Below are 25,455 nucleotides of genomic sequence, written 5' to 3'. Positions count from 1 at the left end.
CAACAACATGATTCTGCAGGGACTTAAACCGAGGATCTACAACGACCTCAACAAGTTCGGCAAGCGAAGGATGAAGGAACTACCCTCGGTGGTCTGGAGTCTGAGGACGACGCCAAGCCGAGCCACGGGTTTCTCACCGTTCTTTCTAGTCTATGGGGCCGAGGCTATCTTGCCCACAGACTTAGAATACGGTTCCCCGAGGACAAGGGCGTACGACGACCGAAACAACCAGACCGGCCGAGAAGACTCACTGGACCAGCTGGAAGAGGCTCGGGACATGGCCTTACTACACTCGGTGCGGTATCAGCAGTCTCTACGACGCTACCACGCCCGAGGGGTTTGGCCCTGAGACTTCCAAGTGGGAGACTTGGTACTTCGGCTGCGGCAGGACGCCCAAGGGCGCAACAAGCTTACTCCTCCCTGGGAAGGGCCGTTCATCATCGCCAAGATTTTGAAGCCTGGAACATACAAGCTGGCCAACAATCAAGGCGAGGTCTACAGCAACGCTTGGAACATCCGACAGCTACGTCGCTTCTACCCTTAAGATGTTTTCAAGTCGTTCATATACCTCGTTTTCTATACATACACAAATAAAGTCTAACCATCAAGGAAGGATTAGCCTTGCCTCGGCAAAGCCCGACCCTTCCTCGGGGGCTAGAAGGGGGAACCCCCTCTACGTCAAAATTTTTCTCAGAAAAAGTCTTTCTGCCAGAACGTCTTTCGCGCTTTTTGACTGCTTCGATAGCGGGGTCCTGAAAATGACGGAGTACACGTAAGCGGCAAGGCCGACCGAGCCAAGGGACTCCTACGCCTCCGGGATACGGATACCTCACTCATCACCTTCCGCGATAAGTAACTCACGCTCGGATAAGCGATTCTGCTGTCGAACAAGTCTTAACGCTCGAAAACTTTTCTGCCAGAACGATTTTCGTGCCTTCTCGACTATATCGATAACAGAATCCTACGAATGAGTAAGAGTGCATGTAAGCGGCGAGGCTGACCGAGCCGAGGGACTCCTACGCCTCCGGGATACGAATACCTCACTCATCACCTTCCACAAAAAGTAACTCTCGCTCGGATAAACGATTCTGCTACCGACGAACAAGTCCTGATACTCGAAACAAGAGGAAAGGAAACACAGCTTTATAACACGACAATAATATGTTTGGGCCTCGGCGGCCGCAAAAAAACATACGCATACTACAGACAAACTGTTCCTGCAGGTTCAGACATCAACAGAGGGAGCAGCAGCACCCTCGGCGTCGTTTTCGCCTTCGGCGGGATCTGGCCCGGCCTCGGATGGCGACTCGGGCGGAAGGATCTCCACCTCGAAGGAGGACGCCAGCACCACGCTCGGGCCATCATAGCCAAGGTCTCCACAAGGGTCCCGGCCCGAGTAGACACCTTGATCGGCCGCTCCGTAGCCTCAGCCAGCTGTCCCCCGAGGACATCAGCCCGGCTCACGGCCTCGGCAGCGTGACTCCGGGGTTGGTCCCGCTAGCGGACGTCCTGGCCAAGCTCCAGCCGCCACTGCTGCACCTCCTCGGCCAGGGAGGCCACGTGCTCCCGAGCCGACGAAGCTTCTTCTCAAGCCGACTCCGCCTCTGTCCATGCTGACACCGCTGCCTCCAGCTCCGGCTCATCGCAGAGCAGCCGAGGGTTCTATAACTGAGCAAGGGAAGCCTTAAGTGGCAAGGCCGACCGAGCCGAGGGACTCCTACGCCTCCGGGATACGGATACCTCACTCATCACCTTCCGCACAGGGCAACTCACGCTCGGTTAAGCGGTTCAGCTAGCCGACAGGCGAGTCCTAGTGCTCGAAATGAGGAAGAAACACGGTATTACACTCAAATACCCAGATATTCAGGCCTCGATAGCCACAATGAACAAACACCGGCACTCAAGGTGCCATTACAAACGGAACTCCGGTTTCACTCCCGCGGGTATGAACAACCTCCACATCGGAGGGCCTGCGGGACGACAAACTCCGGGTGGCTCGCCGCCGACCACTGCAGCAGCGACAACGACCTCCGTCTCGGACAGCAAGACAGCAGCAGCGATGGCCCCAGGGCGAATGCTACTGCTGGAAGGCCCTCGTTCACGTCCCCTCGTGGGGGACGAGAACCAGCCATTAAAGCCAAAGAGCCGGAGGCCTGGAGCGCACGTGGCATTGACGGTGTCGTCGGCGGAAAAACCTCCTCTGGCGACCACCACCTCAGCACCGACGACAGCGGCCACCTGCGCGTCGGCGCTACACCAATGAAATGGCAGCCGCCCCAGCTAGCACCGGCAGATCCCCACTCAAGTCCTCACGGACGGGCAGGCACCGACCTCCGCACGGAGGCGTCGTGCCGAAGTGAGAACAAGACAATCCAAGAACACGAACGCCGCCCTAGCGGCGTGCGACGTCTTGGACGGTCCCCCGGTGCGCACGGCGCAACAGCCGCCCGTACGGTGGGCGGACATCCACGCTCCGCCCCAGCGGTGGGAGGTGGCACCGGAAGCAGCACCAGAGCCAGCGAGCCAGGCATGCTGGAGCTGACGACGCTTGCGGCCGACCGGCCCCGCGTTGTCGAAGTCCGCCCCCTCCGCTAGGCCAGTGAGCGCCCTCTCCCCTGAATGCTGAATGTTGAGGACTTGTTCTCAAATGCTATGAATCAAGAACAAGGCAACACAAAATGTTAAATATCAAAACCCTTCGTCCTTTTGAATCATTATTTCCCTTCGGATATAATGGACTTCGGACGAAGGTCATGAAGGTTTATCATGATAAAAGATAAAGAACATTCGAACACAAAATACAGAAAATAACATAATCTCTGTAAACATTGTTATTGATTTATTTTTACTTATATTACTTATGTAAACAACGGTAAATTACAAATGTACCTTCGGCTTGAAGGAATGTGAATACAGGTGTGATGCAAAAGCAAATGCCAAATCAGCGTGAACAGTACAGGAATACCGTTCACATATTTATAGGCACGGGTCGTAGCCCATGTAAAATTACATTAATACCCATTATACTTAACAATAACTCTATAGTAATTCTTCGAGGTCTAATTTGGCTTTTCATCTTTTAGTCGGTTCCCCTTTTCTGCCGTTATGCCGAAGCTTTTCTGCACATAGCTTCGTGATCGTCTTATCCTTCGTCGTGATCGCCTTTCGTCCCAGTCAAGCTTCGTCTTTAACCGTGCTTTTGTATACCCGCAATCTAACTTCGAAGGTACCTGTTTACATATTTCTCTTGGAAAACATTGTCAAATCATGTTTTTGAGGACCTTCGAAAGCCGAAGGCCCCCAACAGTAGCCCCTCGCAATATTAATTTACTGTAAAGATAAATTTGTATTGCGATACGGACGAAGGCTATGAGCCGAAGGTCCGAAAAAACACCTTCCTTTTGCTAGAATAGCAACAGTCATTGACAAGCGGGACCCTCCAGTTTTCGACATACTGGGTGTATAAATATGGGCTCACCACAAGTTTATTTGGCACACTATCTTGCCATTTGCTCTGCCTGCTCAAATAGCTCTCTGTCCACAAATATTTGACTGCCTCTCTAGATTTTAAGCTTCGGACCAAAAAGCCCTTTTTAAAAGGACTTCCGAAGGGATGTCTCAGGAAAAGAAAGTTGTTGCCGGAGTGAAGCTGAGCCTTTCTGAGGAGAAAAATCTGGGCTTCATTGAATCAATAGCAAAAACAAATACAGAGAAAATTACTAGAGAAATTTTGGAAGGCTTATCTGAAGATACTGGTGAAAGTGATAGCTATGACGCAGACAGCGGAGGTGAGGATTCCGAAGATCGACCATGGCGACCAAGCCATTCAGTCTTCAGAAAATCAACTATTGGACAAAGTCACCTTGAAAACATGAGGGGAAGATATTTTCGAGATATATCCATCGTGAGGGCAGATGACGGAGAGAAGACTGTGCCGACTCCCGAAGATAATGAAGTCGTGATCTTCCGAAGCTTTTTTAAAGCTGGGCTACGATTCCCTTTAAGCAGGTTTGTGGTAGAAGTTCTGAAAATATATTAGGTTTATCTTCATCAACTTACCCCTGAAGCAATAATAAGAATGGGAGTCTTCGTCTGGGCCGTGAAGAGCCAGAGCCTGGAACCAAGTGCGAAAAGCTTTTGCAATATACATGAGTTAATATATGAGACGAAGCCCTGGGGTAAGGAGCAATATCATAACAACTTTGGTTGTTACAGCTTCGGTGCTCGCTTTGGATCAAGCTGTCCCGTGCCAACCTTTCGGAAGAGATGCCCCGGGGAATGGATGAAAGAATGGTTCTATGTAAAAAAATGATTTGAAGGTTCGAGAAGATATTAAAGATATCATCATGTGCCCTATCTGGCAGCGCTTCGGACTCCAGAAACCGAAGGTAGAAATGGATGAAGTAGCCGAAGAGTGCCAAAGGGCCTTCGGCGTAGTCTGCTCTTTTATTGGGACAAGGGATTTAATATAGGAACACATTGCCTTCAGAGTATGGCCACTTGCAGATAACTGGGAAATGCCGAAAGAAACTGTTAAAGAAACTGACGAAGGTGGACTAGTCAGGCTGAAGTACACATTCAAGTACGGAGACAAGTTCGTTGAGCCAGATGATGATTGGTTAAAGAGCATTGAGACTGTAAGTGATGAATTGCTTGGGGTATATTCAAAGGCCGAAGACACTGCATTATCAGCGGCCTTCGGGGGCCGAAAGAAGAAAAGACTCAACCGAGTATTTGACGCAATTGGGTTTGTCTACCCCGACTATCGCTATCCAGCGCGGGGTCAAAAAAGAAAAAGCACAACTTCTGCAAAAGAAACTGCTTCAGCCGCTCCTAGCGAGCCAGCGCCGAAGAGAAAAAGGGTAAAGGTCCTCACACACCGGCCACGTTATATTGAACCAACCACGGTGCCTGAGTTCGCCGGTGAGACCTCTACGGCCACCGAAGCTAGAATCGTAGAGCTGGCCGAAGTGCCAGCGACAGGAAAGAAAGAAGAACCAAGGGCTAAAGAAGTAAAAATATCAGTTGAGGAAGTAAAAATATCAGAAATTTTGAGTCCTTCAGGGGAAATCGAGGTAGCAAAAAGTCAAAAGGGGCCAACAGTGACTCCGAAAAGAAAAAGAATGGTTAATGTGCTAGATGTTTTGGAGACAATTAAATCTTCAAGCATAACTCCAAAGAAAACTATTGAAACTCCTGAAGTGCCTGGTGAAACCCTTGCTGTTGAAACTTCGAAGCAACAACCTGAAACTGAAGCTGGACCTTCAGAACCTACGAAGATAAATCCCCTGGAAGCCGAAGAACCAAAAAGGACAGAGCCAATTTTGGTTGAAGAAACTGACACTGCTGCCCCCGAAGCATCCTCCGAGGCCCTCAATTATATTATACGACATGCTTCTAGAAAAAGATTATCTGAAGAAGAGATTTTTGAGGCTAATCACTATGCCCTGGAATTGAAGTATCCGAAGGGAGCCTTAGTATTCAATGGCACGGACGAAGATGACTTTTTATACTGCCTCCCGGACAACAAAGAATTATCTGTCTGCCGGGAGATGGCTAGAAGTATAGGGTTTCCGAAGCTTGAAGCTGGACTCTGCGCTATGACGAAGGACGATCTTGCAGATAGTCTTGCATATAATAGTCTGAAGGTATGAGAACTGTATATTTAGAAATTTATAATTTTCAAATCATTCTTTTATTCTTATTCTTGTATATATAGGGTTTAATATTGAGCAACGCGCTGAGAGCGCAAAAGAATGCCGAAGACGAGAGCTATGATATTGCTTTCAACAATCTACGATCAGAGGTTATTAAGCTGAGGAACGAAGCTCTGGAAAAAGATAAAATTCTGCTTACATTAGTGGACAAGATAAAGGAAGACGAAGCTACCTCTAAGGCTCAAGCTGAAGCCCAGAAACGCGAAATTAAAGATCTTCAGAAACAGCTAGCCAGAGCTAAAGAAGAACGTATACTTGAAGAGACAAAACGAGAGCTTAGTGATCAATGGGCCAATCATTTAGAAATAAATGTTAAAGAGCTTCGTGCATCCCAGAGAAGATGCTATGATAAATCCATAGTGTGTGTTAAGAAGATAAAATCCAGCTTCGCCAACGTTGGCGCATTCTCTAGCGAAGCGAATTTCTCAAGGGGCAATCCCGAAGGTCCGATGGAATGGATCAGTCACGAAGCTAAGGCCTTCGAGGAAATCCTGAATAGCCGCGGAGACATATGTGCTTTTTCGGGTGCTAGAGGAATTGCTACTGTTTTGGAGAGGAAAGGTTGCGAGCATGTAAAATCTTTAGCGCAATCCGAAGCTACTTTGTCTTCCGAAGACATTAAAGACCCCTCAGCCGAAGCAAGCATGATCGGCGGAAAATTTTTCACCGATATTTGGGACAACGGCGGCCGAGAAATGGCCCAAGAAATTATTCAAAAGAGCGAAAAAGGCATCCACGATGCTAGAAAAGTAGCAGAGGCTGTTGAGAAAAGTACAGAGCCCGAAGGGAAAATAGGTATTAATTAGTGGTTTTTATTCTGTTGTAATTTTTGATTCCAGACTTTGTTCGCGGTTTGTAATAGTAATATAGCCGTATCTTCTCCTCCCTCAGAACCTGCTGAGGCATCTCCAGCCCCCCACCCGAAGGGGGACGATGAAATTAGAAAAATGGCCGAAGCCATCATGGACAAGGTTGTCGACCAGCTACTGAACGAAGCTGCAGAAATAGTTCTTAAGGAGGATTAAATGCTATTGTAGAAACATTTGGAACGTAACATGTGTAATACATTGTGACTTTGAATGTAATATATAATCTATTTATAGTTCAATTCTTTACGATGCATGAAATTTTGTATACATACCATTCTTTGAGCCTTCGACGAAAAAACACCTTCCCTTCTTTTCATGCTTCGTGAAGAAAATCTTTTATATATCACAAGAATTTGCATACTTCTCTGATGGAGAATATCCAAGCTTCGTGAAATATTCTCTGAAGCTGTAAAAAAGTTTTATGTTGCCTCTCTAATGAAGCTACACTTCTTCTCGATTTATCTTGTGCCTTAGCACGATTTTCTCTTTTTCAAATCATTCTCCGAAGATCAATGTTGTATCCCCTTCTTGTTCCACATGCAATATGCTGTATGATGCTTATGTTATGCAAAATGATGTGATGATGTTATGTTATGCAAAATGATATTTGTGCCAAAAGTACACACATCCCTGCAATAAAGCACACAATCTTTTTATATCAGCGCTGACTTTTCACTGTAAGCCTCCCTTAGGAGCTTCTTCGCCTTTTACTTCAGCGGAATCAGCGTTTATTTTTCGCTGTAAGCCTCCCTTAGGAGCTTCTTCGCCTTTTACTTCAGCGGAATCAGCGTTTATTTTTCGCTGTAAGCCTCCCTTAGGAGCTTCTTCGCCTTTTACTTTCGGCGGAATCAGCGCTTATTTTTCGCTGTAGGCTCAGAAAACTTACACTGCGCTCCCTTAGGAACGACTTTTTGCTGCTTCGAATAAATTGCACTGCGTTCCTTAGAACAAATTTTTGATAACTCGAAAATCCTCCTTGCCAATCATAAATTCTCATGCTTCAACATCTTAGGCCTATGGAGAAGATATATTTTCATTACGGTAAAGAGCGAAACTATTACAAGAAATTGAAAGGCGATAAAAGACGTTAAAACTACCCTTAATTGTTCCTTATTAAAAAGAAAGCAATACTGAATGTGAAAATGCAAAAAACTGCTGTCGAGGTAGGATATTTGTCAGTAAATGTGCTTCGACTCTGGCACAGTGCTATTGACTGTGCGAGCTTCAGACTCCTCTCTGAAGTCCCGCTGGAGGTTAGTGCGCTGACTCCCTTCTGGCTGCTGGCCTCTTTGTGTTGGTGGTGGCGGCAGAGGCTGCTGCCAAGATGCTTGGGGTTGGCTTGCCGAAGCAACAGAAGCTGCAGGGTGATTGCCTACATATTCTGGAATGTAAGGCGAATGATACGAAGCAGTATGCATGACTTGCTTCGGCTGACTTTGTTGTGCTGCAGCTTCTGCTATCTCCTTTTGCTTCTGGATGGTAACGTGACACATCCTGGTAGTGTGGCCCTTGTCTTCACCACAGAATAGGCAGTAAATCTTTCTTGGCTGATCTCCAAATCTTCCCCCGAAGCCCCTGGCACCTCTGCCCCTTGGCGCTGGCGGCCGAAAAGAGCTTTGCTGCTGCCTGAAGCTTGTGAAGAATATTGTGGCCTTTGCTGCTGACTCCCTCTATCGTCATTTTGAGTAGAGTTATGAATTGACCTGACGTGCCTCGGGTGAAATCTTCCTCCGAAGCCCCTAGTCATTTCAGAGAACCTGAATGCTTCCTCCCTTCTTTGGCGAAAGTCATTATCAGCTCGAATATACTCGTCCATCTTCTGGAGCAGCTTCTCCAAAGTCTGTGGTGGCTTCCTGGCAAAGTATTGCGCTGAAGGTCCCGGCCGAAGTCCCTTAATAATGGCCTCAATGACAATTTCATTGGGCACTGTTGGCGCCTGTGCCCTCTGAAAGAATCAAGAAAGAAGAAAGCAATCCAAGCGCAAGAGCTCGAAAGAACACAAGCAAATCTCTCTCTCTAATCACTAGGGTGTTGTGTGGAATTTGGAGAGGATTTGATCTCTTTGGTGTGTATAGAATTGAATGCTAGAGCTCTTGTAAGTAGTTGAGAAGTGGAAAACTTGGATGACTTGAATGTGGGGTGGTTGGGGTATTTATAGCCCCAACCACCAAACTAGCCGTTTGGTGAGGCTGTCTGTTCGATGGCGCACCGGACAGTCCGGTGCACACCGGACATGTCCGGTGCGACAGCCACGTCACCAAAGCCGTTGGGTTCCGACCGTTGGAGCTCTGACTTCTGGGCCCGCCTGGATGTCCGGTGGCGCACCGGACATGCACTGTAGATTGTCCGGTGCGCCAGTATGGGCGTGCCTGACCTCTGCGCGCGCAACGCGCGCATTTAATGCGTCGTAGGTAGCCGTTGGCGCCGAAATAGCCGTTGCCCCGCTGTTACACCGGACAGTCCGGTGTACACCGGATAGTCCGGTGAATTATAGCGGAGCAGCTGAAGTGAAATCCCGAGGCTGGCGAGTTCCGGAGGCCACTCTTCCTTGGAGCACCGGACATGTCCGGTGTACACCGGACAGTCCGGTGAATTATAGCGGAGTCGCCTCTGGAATTTCCCGAAGGTGACGAGTTTGAAGTCGGAGTCCTCTGGTGCACCGGACATGTCCGGTGGCACACCGGACAGTCCGGTGCGCCAGACCAGAGGTGCCTTCGGTTGTCCCTTTGCTTTTTGGTTGAACCCAATACTTTGTCTTTTTATTGGCTAAGTGTGAACCTTTGGCACCTGTATAACTTGTACACTAGAGCAAACTAGTTAGTCCAATTATTTGTGTTGGGCAATTCAACCACCAAAATTAATTAGGGACTAGGTGAAAGCCTAATTCCCTTTCAATCTCCCCCTTTTTGGTGATTGATGCCAACACAAACCAAAGCAAATATAAAAGTGCATAATTGAACTAGTTTGCATAATGTAAGTGCAAAGGTTGCTTGGAATTGAGCCAATATAAATACTTACAAGATATGCATGGATTGTTTCTTTATTTTTAACATATTGGACCACGCTTGCACCACATGTTTTGTTTTTGCAAAATATTTTTGTAAATCCTTTTCAAAGTTCTTTTGCAAATAGTCAAAGGTAGATGATTCAAATGCTTTTCCTTTGACTAAACAAATCTCCCACTCAAATAAATTCTCCTCTTAGTGTTCAAGAGGGTTTTAAGATATCACGTTTTGAAAATACTACTTGCTCCCCCTTTAGAACACAAAGAGATACCAATTTGAAATTTTCCAATTGAAAACCATTAATTTTAAAATTAGGGTGGTGGTGCGGTCCTTTTGCTTTGGGCTCATACTTTCTCCCCCTTTGGCATGAATCGCCAAAAACGGATACTTGAAATGAAATATAGGCCCTTTCCTATTTACTATCTCCCCTTTGGCAAATAAAACATATGAGTGAAGATTATACCAAAGATGGAGAGTGATGCGGAGCGACGACGAAGGATGAGTAGTAGAGTGGAGTGGAAGCCTTTGTCTTCGCCGAAGACTCCTATTCCCTTTCAATATACCTATGACTTGGTTTGAAATACACTTGAAAATACATTAGTCATAGCATATATCATGATCAAAGGTATACTTATGAGCTATGTGTGCAAATTAGCAAAAGAAATTTCTAGAATCAAGAATATTGAGCTCATGCCTAAGTTTGGTAAAAGATTGTTCATCAAGTGGCTTGGTAAAGATATCGGCCAATTGATCTTTAGTGTTAATGTATGAAATCTCGATATCCCCCTTTTGTTGGTGATCCCTAAGAAAATGATACCGAATGGCTATGTGTTTAGTGCGGCTATGCTCAACGGGATTATCCGCCATGCGGATTGCACTCTCATTATCACATAGAAGAGGAACTTTGGTTAATTTGTAACCATAGTCCCGCAGGGTTTGTCTCATCCAAAGCAATTGCGCGCAACAGTGGCCTGTGGCAATATACTCGGCTTCGGCGGTAGAAAGAGCGACCGAATTTTGCTTCTTTGAAGCCCAAGACACCAAGGATCTTCCCAAGAACTGGCAAGTCCCCGATGTGCTCTTTCTATTAATCTTACACCCTGCCCAATCGGCATCCGAATAACCAATCAAATCAAATGTGGATCCCCGAGGGTACCAAAGCCCAAACTTAGGAGTATAAGCCAAATATCTCAAGATTCGTTTTACGGCCGTAAGGTGGGATTCCTTAGGGTCGGATTGGAATCTTGCACACATGCAAACGGAAAACATAATGTCCGGTCGAGATGCACATAAATAGAGTAGTGAACCAATCATCGACCGATATACCTTTTGATCGACGGATTTACCTCCCGTGTCGAGGTCGAGATGCCCATTGGTTCCCATGGGTGTCTTGATGGGCTTGGCATCCTTCATTCCAAACTTGGTTAGAATGTCTTGAGTGTACTTCGTTTGGCTAATGAAGGTGCCCTCTTGGAGTTGCTTGACTTGGAATCCTAGAAAATACTTCAACTCCCCCATCATAGACATCTCGAATTTCTGTGTCATGATCCTACTAAATTCTTCACATATAGATTCGTTAGTAGACCCAAATATAATGTCATCAACATAAATTTGGCATACAAACAAATCATTGTCAAGAGTTTTAGTGAATAAGGTAGGATCGGCCTTGCCGACTTTGAAGCCATTTGCAATAAGGAAGTCTCTAAGGCATTCATACCATGCTCTTGGGGCTTGCTTGAGCCCATAAAGCGCCTTAGAGAGCCTATAAACATGGTTAGGGTACTCACTGTCTTCAAAGCCGGGAGGTTGCTCAACATAGACCTCTTCCTTGATTGGTCCATTGAGGAAGGCACTCTTCACGTCCATTTGGTAAAGCTTGAAGCCATGGTAAGTAGCATAGGCTAATAATATGCGAATGGACTCAAGCCTAGCTACGGGTGCATAGGTTTCACCAAAATCCAAACCTTCGACTTGTGAATACCCCTTGGCCACGAGTCGAGCTTTGTTCCTTGTCACCACACCATGCTCGTCTTGTTTGTTGCGGAAGACCCACTTGGTTCCTACAACATTTTGATTAGGACGTGGAACTAAATGCCATACCTCATTCCTAGTGAAGTTGTTGAGCTCCTCTTGCATCGCCATCACCCAATCCGAATCTTGGAGTGCTTCCTCTACCCTGTGTGGCTCAATAGAGGAAACAAAAGAGTAATGCTCACAAAAATGTGCAACCCGAGATCGAGTGGTTACCCCCTTATGAATGTCACCGAGGATGGTGTCGACGGGGTGATCTCGTTGGATTGCTTGGTGGACTCTTGGGTGTAGCGGCCTTGGTTGTTCATCATCCTTGTCTTGATCATGTGCATCTCCCCCTTGATCATTGCCGTCATCTTGAGGTGGCTCATCTCTTTGATCTTCTCCTTCATCAACTTGAGCCTCGTCCTCATTTTGAGTTGGTGGAGATGCTTGCATGGAGGAGGAAGGTTGATCTTGTGCACTTGGAGGCTCTTCGGATTCCTTAGGACACACATCCCCAACGGACATGTTCCTTAGCGCGATGCACGGAGCCTGTTTGTGGCAGAACCTCCCAAGTTATTGGGCCCACATGCACCTGTTCTTGTCTCAAAGACCTCAGACTGCTATGCATGTGCACCAGATAACTTAACAGGATCCGTCCGATTGCCCCAAGGACACCGGATAAACCACTTACAACCAGAACCGCGGGATTAAGTAACACAAATCACACACACCAATATTTTGCAGCGGAAATCTTATTACCAAATTTTACAAGTTACAAAAATTTTACTTCGTGCATGATCGGAGTGATTACTACAGTGATTCAAAGAAAGAAACTTTGAACTGTTATAAATTATTTATAGTTTTGAAATATATGCTAGCTCAAGTGACCATCCTCAATAAGAAGATAAAGACGGGGTATACTTATATAAGAAGGCCGAGCCCACCGGCACTTAACACCATCAACAGCAGCACAAAACTATAACCTGAAAAACAACAGGGAATAAAACCCTGAGTATGGAATTACTCAGCAAGACTTACCCGACTAAAGAAAAGACTCTCAAGGATATGCTGGATTTGGGAATCAAGGAGAGGCTTTAGCAAGAATCAACTTAGATACTTTTGCAGAATTAGCTTACTAAAGTGAGTCCTTACTTTCAATATTTTAGTGCCAGATTAAATATTAATAGACTCTGTTTGCATCTGGTCTAATTTCACCATCTCATCAATACAACATCATTTTTATTCATGAGGTTCACATCCTGACTTAGGTTGCAGGGCAGCGATCAAGTCTCCACTCTCCGGGGATATAACGGCGATCCGAATCGATTTACTCAGCTGAGGATCTCTAACCACACGACATATGTAGCACTTAACCCTTGCATATGTCAACCGTTCCCACGGATCCTCCACTACATGAACAGGTCCACGCCACCCGAGAGCACACCACCCCTTTTAGGCGATCCTTTGCCAGGAGGGTACGTGCCACTCTCGCCATCTCTCCACTCCCAGTGCGCGATTGTCTTTTCATGTATGGAATAGCCGGGTTCAAGCTTACCCTGTCCCATATCCAGGGCATGTGGCTAGTTAAGATAGTCCTTGATCATACAGGCATACATACGCATCCAATCCTTAACTAGCTTGGGCGGAGCATCACCTGTTCCTAGCCCAAGTCCCGATTTAAGTACTTCCATCCTTAGGATTGTTTGTGTTCCTTAGGATGAAAAGAGCATCAAAGGGAACTTTGCAGTAAGATCCCACCACGCTCTTAATAAAAATATTCTTGCAGGTAGAAGCCATCTTTCCTCAGGATAACCCCTGAGCTAGGCATTAATGCAAAAGACAACCTCTATCCACAAGATCTAAGCAGGGCTAAGCATTTTTGTAAATTATATTTTGATACTTCACAAGGAAGTATCTATAAAGGTATGGATATCAAGGAAGGCAATGCATCAAAGGGTTTCCAAGCAACTCCTATAAACCTAATGCACATTTCACTAGACTTAAAGTGTGCAAAATTTATTTAAAAACACAAGGAAGGGGTTGCATGCACCGGGGCTTGCCTGGAAGAAACACTAGGTTAGTGTTTGTTAGGTGGCGACCACTTGGCGACCATCCTTTGCCTTGGCACTCGTTTAGTTTATCCATCTTCTGGTTCGTTCATCAGCACCATCTTGTGGAGAAGCTCACGCGCGACGACATCTTGTGGTCGACTCCGCTCGTTTTCCGCGGCACGCGGTTAATCAACGTACCTAAATGGTTTGCATAATGCACATGAATGCATATAAACAAGAATATCACAAACCTAAATAAGGCTACACGACAACGAATTAAACACCTAGCGGCGAGGCGTTTGTATTATTTCATACGGAAACTCTAGTTATCAATATACGACTACACAATGATTTCACTTCTCTAGATTAACCGAATCTAACGCAAACATCATGAAACAATAATATATACACATTAGTCATGATTAGTCTAAACACCACTTATCAGTTAATTAATTAATTTCTAAACTCACCCCTCGCTTTATAAATTATGCCCTATCGCTCACAAAGAATTGTTTTAATTTAATTTCACACCTCATATATTTTACATGTTAACAATCAATTAAACATTTCAGGTTTAACTACCAAAATATCCTACAAAATTAACGATGACAAGCATAGATTATACTAACTACTAGCGTAGGATATCGACTTCATCTTACGCGCACTGAACACAATTAACATCGATAGACTTATCGATAATGGCTTAAAATACTAAACTTAACCAACGCGTTACCGAAATACCACACTCTGCAAAATAGAACTAGTCTGAACATACTCGACAACTAAACTCATCGAAGCACATCTCGCATCACTTGGTATTTTTAATTTAAATTTCATAAGCATACCAAGCGTCTTATTTCACGATCATAAAACTAATAGTAAGTAAAAATAGCGAATCAGCTCACCACCTCTCAATTCGATTTAATATTTGCCTGAACGACGACCGGCTGACGGGCGCGACATCCGGTAGGAGTAGAGTGTAGACGTGCGGCCAACAAGGAAGCTGGGCGAGTGCTGGCAGCACGACAACAAGGAGACGGTTGGGAGATGGCAGCGCGGTTCGGGCAAGGCCACCCGAGTACTGGACGAGGAAAATGACGGGCTCGACGACGCTGTCGAGTTGAGGGCGAGCTCGATGAGAAAAAGGACTCGGCTGGGGCTAGCATGGAGGCGAGAACGCCATGGAGTCCGGGGCACGGATGAGCACAGTGGACCCGGTGTCCAAGCGCCGAGCCGGGGCAGACTGAAGAAGCCGACGCTAGGAACGGCGGTCGAGCGCTTTCTGGGCGTGATGCAGCGGCAGCCAATTGCTAGGGGAAGGAGACGGCCGTGGGAGAGGGAGCCCGCAGGAAATCCGGCGCCGGGAATAGAGAACAGGGAAGCAGGGGCGCGCGCTCAAGCAGAGAGCCCAGCGCGGTGCAGGAGCTTGAGGGGTGCGGCCATGGCAAGGGAAAATAAAACTTGGGCGCAGGGAACAAAGGGGATGGAAGATAGGAAACCACGACGCCATGGAAGCTCCAGACCCGGGAGCAGGAAGCCGACAGAAGGTTGCGCGCGGGGAAGGAGAGAGATCCGGTTGGCCGAAGGGAGAAGCAGGGGCGAGCAGGGGAGCCAGCGCGGCTGGGGAGAGCTCGTCTAGCGAGCATGGGCTGGGCGCGACGCAGCCATGGGGTAAGGCGAGGAGCAGGGAACCGAGCAGAGGGTCTCCTCGCGCGGCCCTGTGCGTGCGACTGGTGGAGCTCACCCACGACGCTGCTGTGGCCAGAGGAGAAGAGCAGGTAGATAAAGAAGAGGACAACTAGGCGGCTGAAAAAAAAATCTTACAGAGAGAGAACAGCAAGGAACTCTGAGAGAGAGAAACACGCGGCATCAGCATAGAGGGAGGAGATAAGGCCGCGCCAGAGGAGAACGGCGGCGGAATCTCCACCGGCGGTGAGCGGCGGCCAAAAAAATCAGGCACGGCTGGGAGGAGAGGATGAGGCCGACTGACGTGCTGAGGATTAGAGAGCGTATGCAGTGGCCGGTGATATTCCTTTGGATCTTTGTCGTACATGGTGACTAGAAATATCCAAATCGTACACGGTGACTAGAAATATCCAAAAGAAGAGTAGCGACTAAGATAAAAAAGAGCTGTGGGAAGATAAGGCCAAAACAATAAACAAAACTAAATTTCTTTTGTTTTTTTTTCAGATTTTCAGAGATTTACAGATATTTTAAATTGGTATTTTTAGCAATGTACATTGGATCAATACGCTATTTAACTACGCATTTTATTCCCCCGAATCTCGAAACGGAAATCCGAGGACTAACGATTTTGGCTAAATTTTGTTTAGATAACTTGTGTGACTATTCTGGGCATGGTGTAAACGGACTGAACCAGAGTACATCGAATTCGACCTTTTACCCTGCGACTGATCCCGATTTTTAGCGCTGTACACAGGCCGACACGTTACACGAATACATATTTCATTCTCCGGATTTGGTGAATCAAATTATTTAACAATCGCTTATATCCGAAGATTTGGATTCGGGCAAGAAACGATAGACCGAAATAAACTGATTTCGGCACTGATAATTTGTTCTACGTAATTCGACCGAAATTAGCCGAAACCCGATCTGCAATGTATACGCGATTTCGTCGTCAAAACAGCGTGCAGACGAATAAATTGAATCATATTCGCGCACACGTTTTCACTTAGACGACGCGCGATCCTAATTATTCCGCCCCGAATATTTTAGTCGTCGAGTTCAAATTAATCTGCCCGGGATAAATTCGTTCGAGTGAGTCGGGCTTCCGAATTCGGATTCGCGCGAGCGATGAATTTTAAATAATCACCGGACGCACCGATTTTCAGAATAAATATGTTCCGAACAGCACAAAAATTTAGGACGAGCCCGGACAAACAAAGTCGAACTCGCGATAGGCGAAACAGATGCGATATTAAAATCGCGATAAGCGAAGATGATTGAAATTTAAAAATCCGTTTTATCCACTGATATTGCGTGCTTAAATCCGTACTCGTTGTCGAGCGGAATATAAACACCTGGGGTGTTACAGCCCTCCCCCCTTAAAAGAATCTCGTCCCGAGATTCGGAGCGAAAGACTTCTAAGGGTAGAGAAGTATGTAACCCATGTTCATATCAGTAATAATCGTGATACATTTCCAATTAAAGGCGAGTGTCTCAGGATATTGTTTCTCTAGTGGACATAACATATATTGCCTTAGGCCAATTTAGAGATGTCCAACAATAGAGGTGATATCTGCCAGAGGAACACACAGGGTTTCATGTGTGCAGTTTGCTTTTTCTGATGACACTGTACTATCTGAGTCTGTTGAGCAAGCGGTGGATATGCGACTTTACCCAAACAGAATCAGTTGCAACCTCTTGAGTAAAACACATAGAAAGAGGTTTACCAACAAGTGGTCACGATAAGCTCGTAGCACACGAGACGAGTGTGGATGTTGAATACTGTCGCGGTTAACATGTGGCTAACCTGAGAATTAAGTCCACGAAAGAGGGTGTAGATTCAAGAGAATCACCAGCGGAGGGGTTTGTAGATACGGACTTTACAGTCAGTCCATTTTATCCAGCACTAGGCATGGCTCGACATGATCACACACGCTGGAAAAGCATGCGTGAGGCGGTCGAGGCATGACTAGAGCGATGATTAGGTGGTTATTAGTCGATTTAACTTGATTTTTGTAAGAACTTTCTTATGATGGGTTGAACCGAAGTGGGTTTAGACAACTCGATAAATCGATCCCTAAACTCAACCTTTGATCACAATATAGTTACAAGTTAATAAAACCAACTCGTTGAACTACTTTTGACATTGAGCAAGTACTCTCAGTACCATCGGTAAGCCAACGGTCGAGAGTTTACATTTGCTAAAAAGAGGTCATGCACTTGGGTAGAAATCCATTTGGCCATGGGGTTCATCCGTTTCTTCATGCGAGATGAACTGACTTGGTTAGGGAATACATGGATTAATGAAAGAGCGAATGAACAAACTCCTGCATCTCAGCAGCAGGGAAAGCCAATCTCCATTTTGAGAGCTAGTCAGTTGTCTTCTAACACTAAAAAGCTTCAAGGATTCGCCTTTACACAAAGGATGCAAAGGGAACTTGGATGTGTAGTCACTACCAAGATCAAAAGAAAAGAGACCACACCTGAAAGTGGTATGCCCTTTTGATCCAACAGAGATGATAGATGTTGCTTGATTATTTCGATAAACAACACCAAAATCGTTTCAAGGAAGGGATCTACGGAAGATAACATATTAGGGTAGTTCCATAATGGATCATGACCAGAGACCTTGATACCAGCATCTGATGAGTAGCACAATCCTGTGTGCGCATTCACAGGAGGCTCTTAGTTTCGCTGCGGCACCATAAGTCATTAATCATGACACCATTACCGAACTGGTACCAACATAGAATCCCACGTAGCAAAAACAGATTGTGCCAAGATAACCCATTGATATAGTCTCATAATGGATCACAACTACTAACTGTGATACCAGCGCGTGCCGAGCAGCACAACCGTGTGTCGATCGTCCACAGGAGGCCCTCGGTTTCGTCACGGCACCATCGGTTTTAGTCACAACACCATTACCAGACGTAACCAATAAGAAATCCCGTGCCACACCAATAGGTTGAGCAAGGATGACAATATACACAATAGACTCCACTTGTAATTATGGTTACAAGTAGAGAACCAAATAGATTATGACCCGATGAAACGAACAAGGCATAGCCATAACCTAAACTTGATGAAAGGAGTATGATGGGAGACTGTTAATTCAGACCCAAGCATATTTCTATGCCCATCATAGAGATTACAAGATCAAGGATTAGTATCAGATTAGATACAGAGGGAAAACAATCACAAGATTGAATTGGTATGCCTTCGATAGATGTGGGGAAACCAAAGGCATCAAATTCAAGAAAATGAGTGGACATGTCTTTCCTAGGTTAGGTTGATAAAACAACATGATGATTCTTAAGAACAGGCAAACTAGATCAGGGACATCAGCTTGTGCCAATCGAACAAGGGCATGGTTCTAGAAGGAGACATGACTCGAGGTTCTTGTTTTAAGCTTGGATACACTTTATGTCCAATAAAGAAATTATCTACACATTTATTTGCATGGGCTTGGTCATGGAGCGATAATGGTAAATTCAAATTTGGGTCTCGGTTCACCAACTAAGAACATGGCCTAATTCTAGATTTACGCAAACAAGTCACTAACCTTCTATCGACACATCAAGCACAAGAGCAAGCACATAAAGCACCCTAAGAGGTCACCTAAAGAATGGAGGACACCTATTTCATCGAAGTTCATAATTCAACATTACACCAGATTATCTACAATCACTGGTTTCTGGAATAAGGATGAGAGAAGCATTTTGGATGTATAGGTGACAAACATGATGCAACAATCAGGATGCATGCTCGTCCTACACGTCCTCACTGATTTTTGCCAACATAATGTGGCAATAACGTTCTATACCGGTGGCATACTTATGATTCTCACGGTATTTTACTAGTCGTCAGCTACACATACGTTTTCGAGGTTAGTGTACCTGCAGAAAAATCCATCACAGCCCAATTTCCCAATGATGCAATTCACACATGACAGTTTATCACAGTTTATACTCCATATATCGCTATATGGAGGCCAGCTCATCATTAAGCGCCGAGCCACGCAAAGGCGCTGTTGCCACACTTTAACCATAGGGCAACCCATTATGGTAACTTACCTTCTTACCTGAGCGTAGGTGCGTCGTTACAAGTACATTACAATTCTCAGTATTCCCATGTCTGTATACCCATACACATCCATAGGGTACTGAATTCCCGAAAAAGTAAATACGCCACATCGCAGCCTTCATATATACATATGTGGAACATGTATATAATCAAGCGCTACAATTAAGCACTTCCCTAGACCGATGGTTGTTCGGTCATGCTCTCACATCTCACCTTACCTTGAGCGTCGATCCATTCAAAACTGAATGGCCTTAAAAATAACAATACACATGTATGCAATACCCACTCGGTTGTGGGTTAGTAGTTTTCAAATAAGCCACCTGATAGTCCTTAGTTTAGGGCTTAACAGAGGATGTCGCTAGCATTATAGTTTTTCAAAGCTGTTTTTAAAAACCAAACAATGTGTTTAGTTGAAAATAGGTTTTCTAAAACCAAAACTTTTGTTTTGAAAATATGTATGTGACCGTATATACTTAATCCTGCTCCGATATCAGCTGTGGCAGAACCTCCCAAGTTATTGGGCCCACATGCACCTGTTCTTGTCTCAAAGACCTCAGACTGCTATGCATGTGCACCAGATAACTTAACAGGATCCGTCCGATTGCCCCAAGGACACCGGATAAACCACTTACAACCAGAACCGCGGGATTAAGTAACACAAATCACACACACCAATATTTTGCAGCGGAAATCTTATTACCAAATTTTACAAGTTACAAAAATTTTACTTCGTGCATGATCGGAGTGATTACTACAGTGATTCAAAGAAAGAAACTTTGAACTGTTATAAATTATTTATAGTTTTGAAATATATGCTAGCTCAAGTGACCATCCTCAATAAGAAGATAAAGACGGGGTATACTTATATAAGAAGGCCGAGCCCACCGGCACTTAACACCATCAACAGCAGCACAAAACTATAACCTGAAAAACAACAGGGAATAAAACCCTGAGTATGGAATTACTCAGCAAGACTTACCCGACTAAAGAAAAGACTCTCAAGGATATGCTGGATTTGGGAATCAAGGAGAAGCTTTAGCAAGAATCAACTTAGATACTTTTGCAGAATTAGCTTACTAAAGTGAGTCCTTACTTTCAATATTTTAGTGCCAGATTAAATATTAATAGACTCTGTTTGCATCTGGTCTAATTTCACCATCTCATCAATACAACATCATTTTTATTCATGAGGTTCACATCCTGACTTAGGTTGCAGGGCAGCGATCAAGTCTCCACTCTCCGGGGATATAACGGCGATCCGAATCGATTTACTCAGCTGAGGATCTCTAACCACACGACATATGTAGCACTTAACCCTTGCATATGTCAACCGTTCCCACGGATCCTCCACTACATGAACAGGTCCACGCCACCCGAGAGCACACCACCCCTTTTAGGCGATCCTTTGCCAGGAGGGTACGTGCCACTCTCGCCATCTCTCCACTCCCAGTGCGCGATTGTCTTTTCATGTATGGAATAGCCGGGTTCAAGCTTACCCTGTCCCATATCCAGGGCATGTGGCTAGTTAAGATAGTCCTTGATCATACAGGCCTACATACGCATCCAATCCTTAACTAGCTTGGGCGGAGCATCACCTGTTCCTAGCCCAAGTCCCGATTTAAGTACTTCCATCCTTAGGATTGTTTGTGTTCCTTAGGATGAAAAGAGCATCAAAGGGAACTTTGCAGTAAGATCCCACCATGCTCTTAATGAAAATATTCTTGCAGGTAGAAGCCATCTTTCCTCAGGATAACCCCTGAGCTAGGCATTAATGCAAAAGACAACCTCTATCCACAAGATCTAAGCAGGGCTAAGCATTTTTGTAAATTATATTTTGATACTTCACAAGGAAGTATCTATAAAGGTATGGATATCAAGGAAGGCAATGCATCAAAGGGTTTCCAAGCAACTCCTATAAACCTAATGCACATTTCACTAGACTTAAAGTGTGCAAAATTTATTTAAAAACACAAGGAAGGGGTTGCATGCACCGGGGCTTGCCTGGAAGAAACACTAGGTTAGTGTTTGTTAGGTGGCGACCACTTGGCGACCATCCTTTGCCTTGGCACTCGTTTAGTTTATCCATCTTCTGGTTCGTTCATCAGCACCATCTTGTGGAGAAGCTCACGCGCGGCGACATCTTGTGGTCGACTCCGCTCGTTTTCTGCGGCACGCGGTTAATCAACGTACCTAAATAGTTTGCATAATGCACATGAATGCATATAAACAAGAATATCACAAACCTAAATAAGGCTACACGACAACGAATTAAACACCTAGCGGCGAGGCGTTTGTATTATTTCATACGGAAACTCTAGTTATCAATATACGACTACACAATGATTTCACTTCTCTAGATTAACCGAATCTAACGCAAACATCACGAAACAATAATATATACACATTAGTCATGATTAGTCTAAACACCACTTATCAGTTAATTAATTAATTTCTAAACTCACCCCTCGCTTTATAAATTATGCCCTATCGCTCACAAAGAATTGTTTTAATTTAATTTCACACCTCATATATTTTACATGTTAACAATCAATTAAACATTTCAGATTTAACTACCAAAATATCCTACAAAATTAACGATGACAAGCATAGATTATACTAACTACTAGCGTAGGATATCGACTTCATCTTACGCGCACTGAACACAATTAACATCAATAGACTTATTGATAATGGCTTAAAATACTAAACTTAACCAACGCGTTACCGAAATACCACACTCTGCAAAATAGAACTAGTCTGAACATACTCGACAACTAAACTCATCGAAGCACATCTCGCATCACTTGGTATTTTTAATTTAAATTTCATGAGCATACCAAGCGTCTTATTTCACGATCATAAAACTAATACTCCCTCCGTTTCGTTTTAGTTGTCGCTGGATAGTGCAAAATTAAACTATCCAGCGACAAGTAAAAAGAAACGGAGGGAGTAGTAAGTAAAAATAGCGAATCAGCTCACCACGTCTCAATTCGATTTAATATTTGCCTAAACGACGACCGGCTGACGGGCGCGACATCCGGTAGGAGTAGAGTGTAGACGTGCGGCCAACAAGGAAGCTGGGCGAGTGCTGGCAGCACGACAACAAGGAGACGGTTGGGAGATGGCAGCGCGGTTCGGGCAAGGCCACCCGAGTACTGGACGAGGAAAATGACGGGCTCGACGACGCTGTCGAGTTGAGGGCGAGCTCGATGAGAAAAAGGACTCGGCTGGGGCTAGCATGGAGGCGAGAACGCCATGGAGTCCGGGGCACGGATGAGCACAGTGGACCCGGTGTCCAAGCGCCGAGCCGGGGCAGACTGAAGAAGCCGAAGCTAGGAACGGTGGTCGAGCGCTTTCTGGGCGTGATGCAGCGGCAGCCAATTGCTAGGGGAAGGAGACGACCGTGGGAGAGGGAGCCCGCTGGAAATCCGGCGCGGGAATAGAGAACAGGGAAGCAGGGGCGCGCGCTCAAGCAGAGAGCCCAGCGCGGCGCAGGAGCTTGAGGGGTGCGGCCATGGCAAGGGAAAATAAAACTTGGGCGCAGGGAACAAAGGGGATGGAAGATAGGAAACCACGACGCCATGGAAGCTCCAGACCCGGGAGCAGGAAGCCGACAGAAGGTTGCGCGCGGGGAAGGAGAGAGATCCGGTTGGCCGAAGGGAGAAGCAGGGGCGAGCAGGGGAGCCAACGCGGCTGGGGAGAGCTCGTCTAGCGAGCATGGGCTGGGCGCGACGCAGCCATGGGGTAAGGCGAGGAGCAGGGAACCGAGCAGAGGGTCTCCTCGCGCGGCCCTGTGCGTGCGACTGGTTGAGCTCACCCACGACACTGCTGTGGCCAGAGGAGAAGAGCAGGTAGATAAAGAAGAGGACAACTAGGCGGCTGAAAAAAAATCTTACAGAGAGAGAACAGCAAGGAACTCTGAGAGAGAGAGAAACACGCGGCATCAGCACAGAGGGAGGAGATAAGGCCGCGCCAGAGGAGAACGGCGGCGGAATCTCCACCGGCGGTGAGCGGCGGCCAAAAAAATCAGGCACGGCTGGGAGGAGAGGATGAGGCCGACTGACGTGCTGAGGATTAGAGAGCGTATGCAGTGGCTGGTGATATTCCTTTGGATCTTTGTCGTACATGGTGACTAGAAATATCCAAATCGTACACGGTGACTAGAAATATCCAAAAGAAGAGTAGCGACTAAGATAAAAAAGAGCTGTGGGAAGATAAGGCCAAAACAATAAACAAAACTAAATTTCTTTTGTTTTTTTTCAGATTTTCAGAGATTTACAGATATTTTAAATTGGTATTTTTAGCAATGTACATTGGATCAATACGCTATTCAACTACACATTTTATTCCCCCGAATCTCGAAACAGAAATCCGAGGACTAACGATTTTGGCTAAATTTTGTTTAGATAACTTGTGTGACTATTCTGGGCATGGTATAAACGGACTGACCAAGAGTACATCGAATTCGACCTTTTACCCTGCGACTGATCCCGATTTTTAGCACTGTACACAGGCCGACACGTTACACGAATACATATTTCATTCTCCGGATTTGGTGAATCAAATTATTTAACAATCGCTTATATCCGAAGATTTGGATTCGGGCGAGAAACGACAGACCGAAATAAACTGATTTCGGCACTGATAATTTGTTCTACGTAATTCGATCGAAATTAGCCGAAACCCGATCTGCAATGTATACGCGATTTCGTCGTCAAAACAGCGTGCAGACGAATAAATTGAATCATATTCGCGCACACGTTTTCACTTAGACGACGCGCGATCCTAATTATTCCGCCCCGAATATTTTAGTCGTCGAGTTCAAATTAATCTGCCCGGGATAAATTCGTTCGAGTGAGTCGGGCTTCCGAATTCGGATTCGTGCGAGCGATAAATTTTAAATAATCACCGGACGCACCGATTTTCAGAATAAATATGTTCCGAACAGCACGAAAATTTAGGACGAGCCCGGACAAACAAAGTCGAACTCGCGATAGGCGAAACAAATGCGATATTAAAATCGCGATAAGCGAAGATGATTGAAATTTAAAAATCCGTTTTATCCACTGATATTGCGTGCTTAAATCCGTACTCGTTGTCGAGCGGAATATAAACACCTGGGGTGTTACACTGTTCTTCACCTATCTCATCAAGATCAACTTGCTCTACTTGAGAGCCGTTAGTCTCATCAAACACAACATCACAAGAAACTTCAACAAGTCCTGAGGACTTGTTAAAGACTCTATATGCCCTTGTGTTTGAGTCATATCCTAGTAAAAAGCCTTCTACAGTTTTAGGAGCAAATTTAGATTTTCTACCTCTTTTGACAAGAATAAAACATTTGCTACCAAAAACTCTAAAATATGAAATATTTGGCTTTTTACCGGTTAGGAGTTCATAGGATGTCTTCTTGAGGATTCGGTGTAGATATAACCGGTTGATGGCGTAGCAAGCGGTGTTGACCGCCTCGGCCCAAAACCGATTCGATGTCTTGTACTCATCAAGCATGGTTCTTGCCATGTCCAATAGAGTTCGATTCTTTCTCTCCACTACATCATTTTGTTGTGGAGTGTAGGGAGAAGAGAACTCATGCTTGATGCCCTCCTCCTCAAGGAAGCCTTCAATTTGAGAGTTCTTGAACTCCGTCCCATTGTCGCTTCTAATTTTCTTGATCCTTAAGCCGAACTCATTTTGAGCTCGTCTCAAGAATCCTTTTAAGGTCTCTTGGGTATGAGATTTTTCCTGCAAAAAGAACACCCAAGTGAAGCGAGAATAATCATCCACAATAACTAGACAGTACTTACTCCCGCCGATGCTTATGTAAGCGATCAGGCCGAATAAATCCATGTGTAGGAGCTCTAGTGGACTGTCACTTGTCATGATGTTTTTGTGTGGATGATGAGACCCAACTTGCTTTCCTGCTTGACATGCGCTACAAATCCTGTCTTTCTCAAAATGAACATTTGTTAGTCCTAAAATGTGCTCTCCCTTTAGAAGCTTATGAAGATTCTTCATCCCAACG

General features: G+C 45.4%; 1 protein-coding gene and 1 pseudogene across 1 annotated transcript; both read right to left on the bottom strand.

Moving 5' to 3' along the window:
* Positions 1-14,546: 14,546 nt before the first annotated feature.
* LOC109945159 (uncharacterized) lies at positions 14,547-15,711 on the bottom strand (annotated as a pseudogene).
* Positions 15,712-21,255: 5,544 nt separating this feature from the next.
* LOC100383659 (uncharacterized) lies at positions 21,256-23,250 on the bottom strand. Its single transcript, NM_001176303.1, has 2 exons — positions 22,413-23,250; positions 21,256-21,623 (listed from the first exon to the last, which is right to left on the bottom strand). Exon 1 carries the CDS (start codon positions 23,014-23,016, stop codon positions 22,429-22,431), a length of 588 nt encoding a protein of 195 aa, NP_001169774.1. The 5' UTR covers positions 23,017-23,250; the 3' UTR covers positions 21,256-21,623; positions 22,413-22,428.
* Between the last annotated feature and the right edge of the window lie 2,205 nt (positions 23,251-25,455).

The sequence above is a fragment of the Zea mays genome, chromosome 3 (genome assembly GCF_902167145.1).
Source record: "Zea mays cultivar B73 chromosome 3, Zm-B73-REFERENCE-NAM-5.0, whole genome shotgun sequence".
NCBI classification, from domain to species: Eukaryota; Viridiplantae; Streptophyta; class Magnoliopsida; order Poales; family Poaceae; genus Zea; species Zea mays.
The sequence above is the reverse complement of the archived record's forward strand: the minus strand, read 5'-3'. Positions and strand labels throughout refer to the sequence as shown.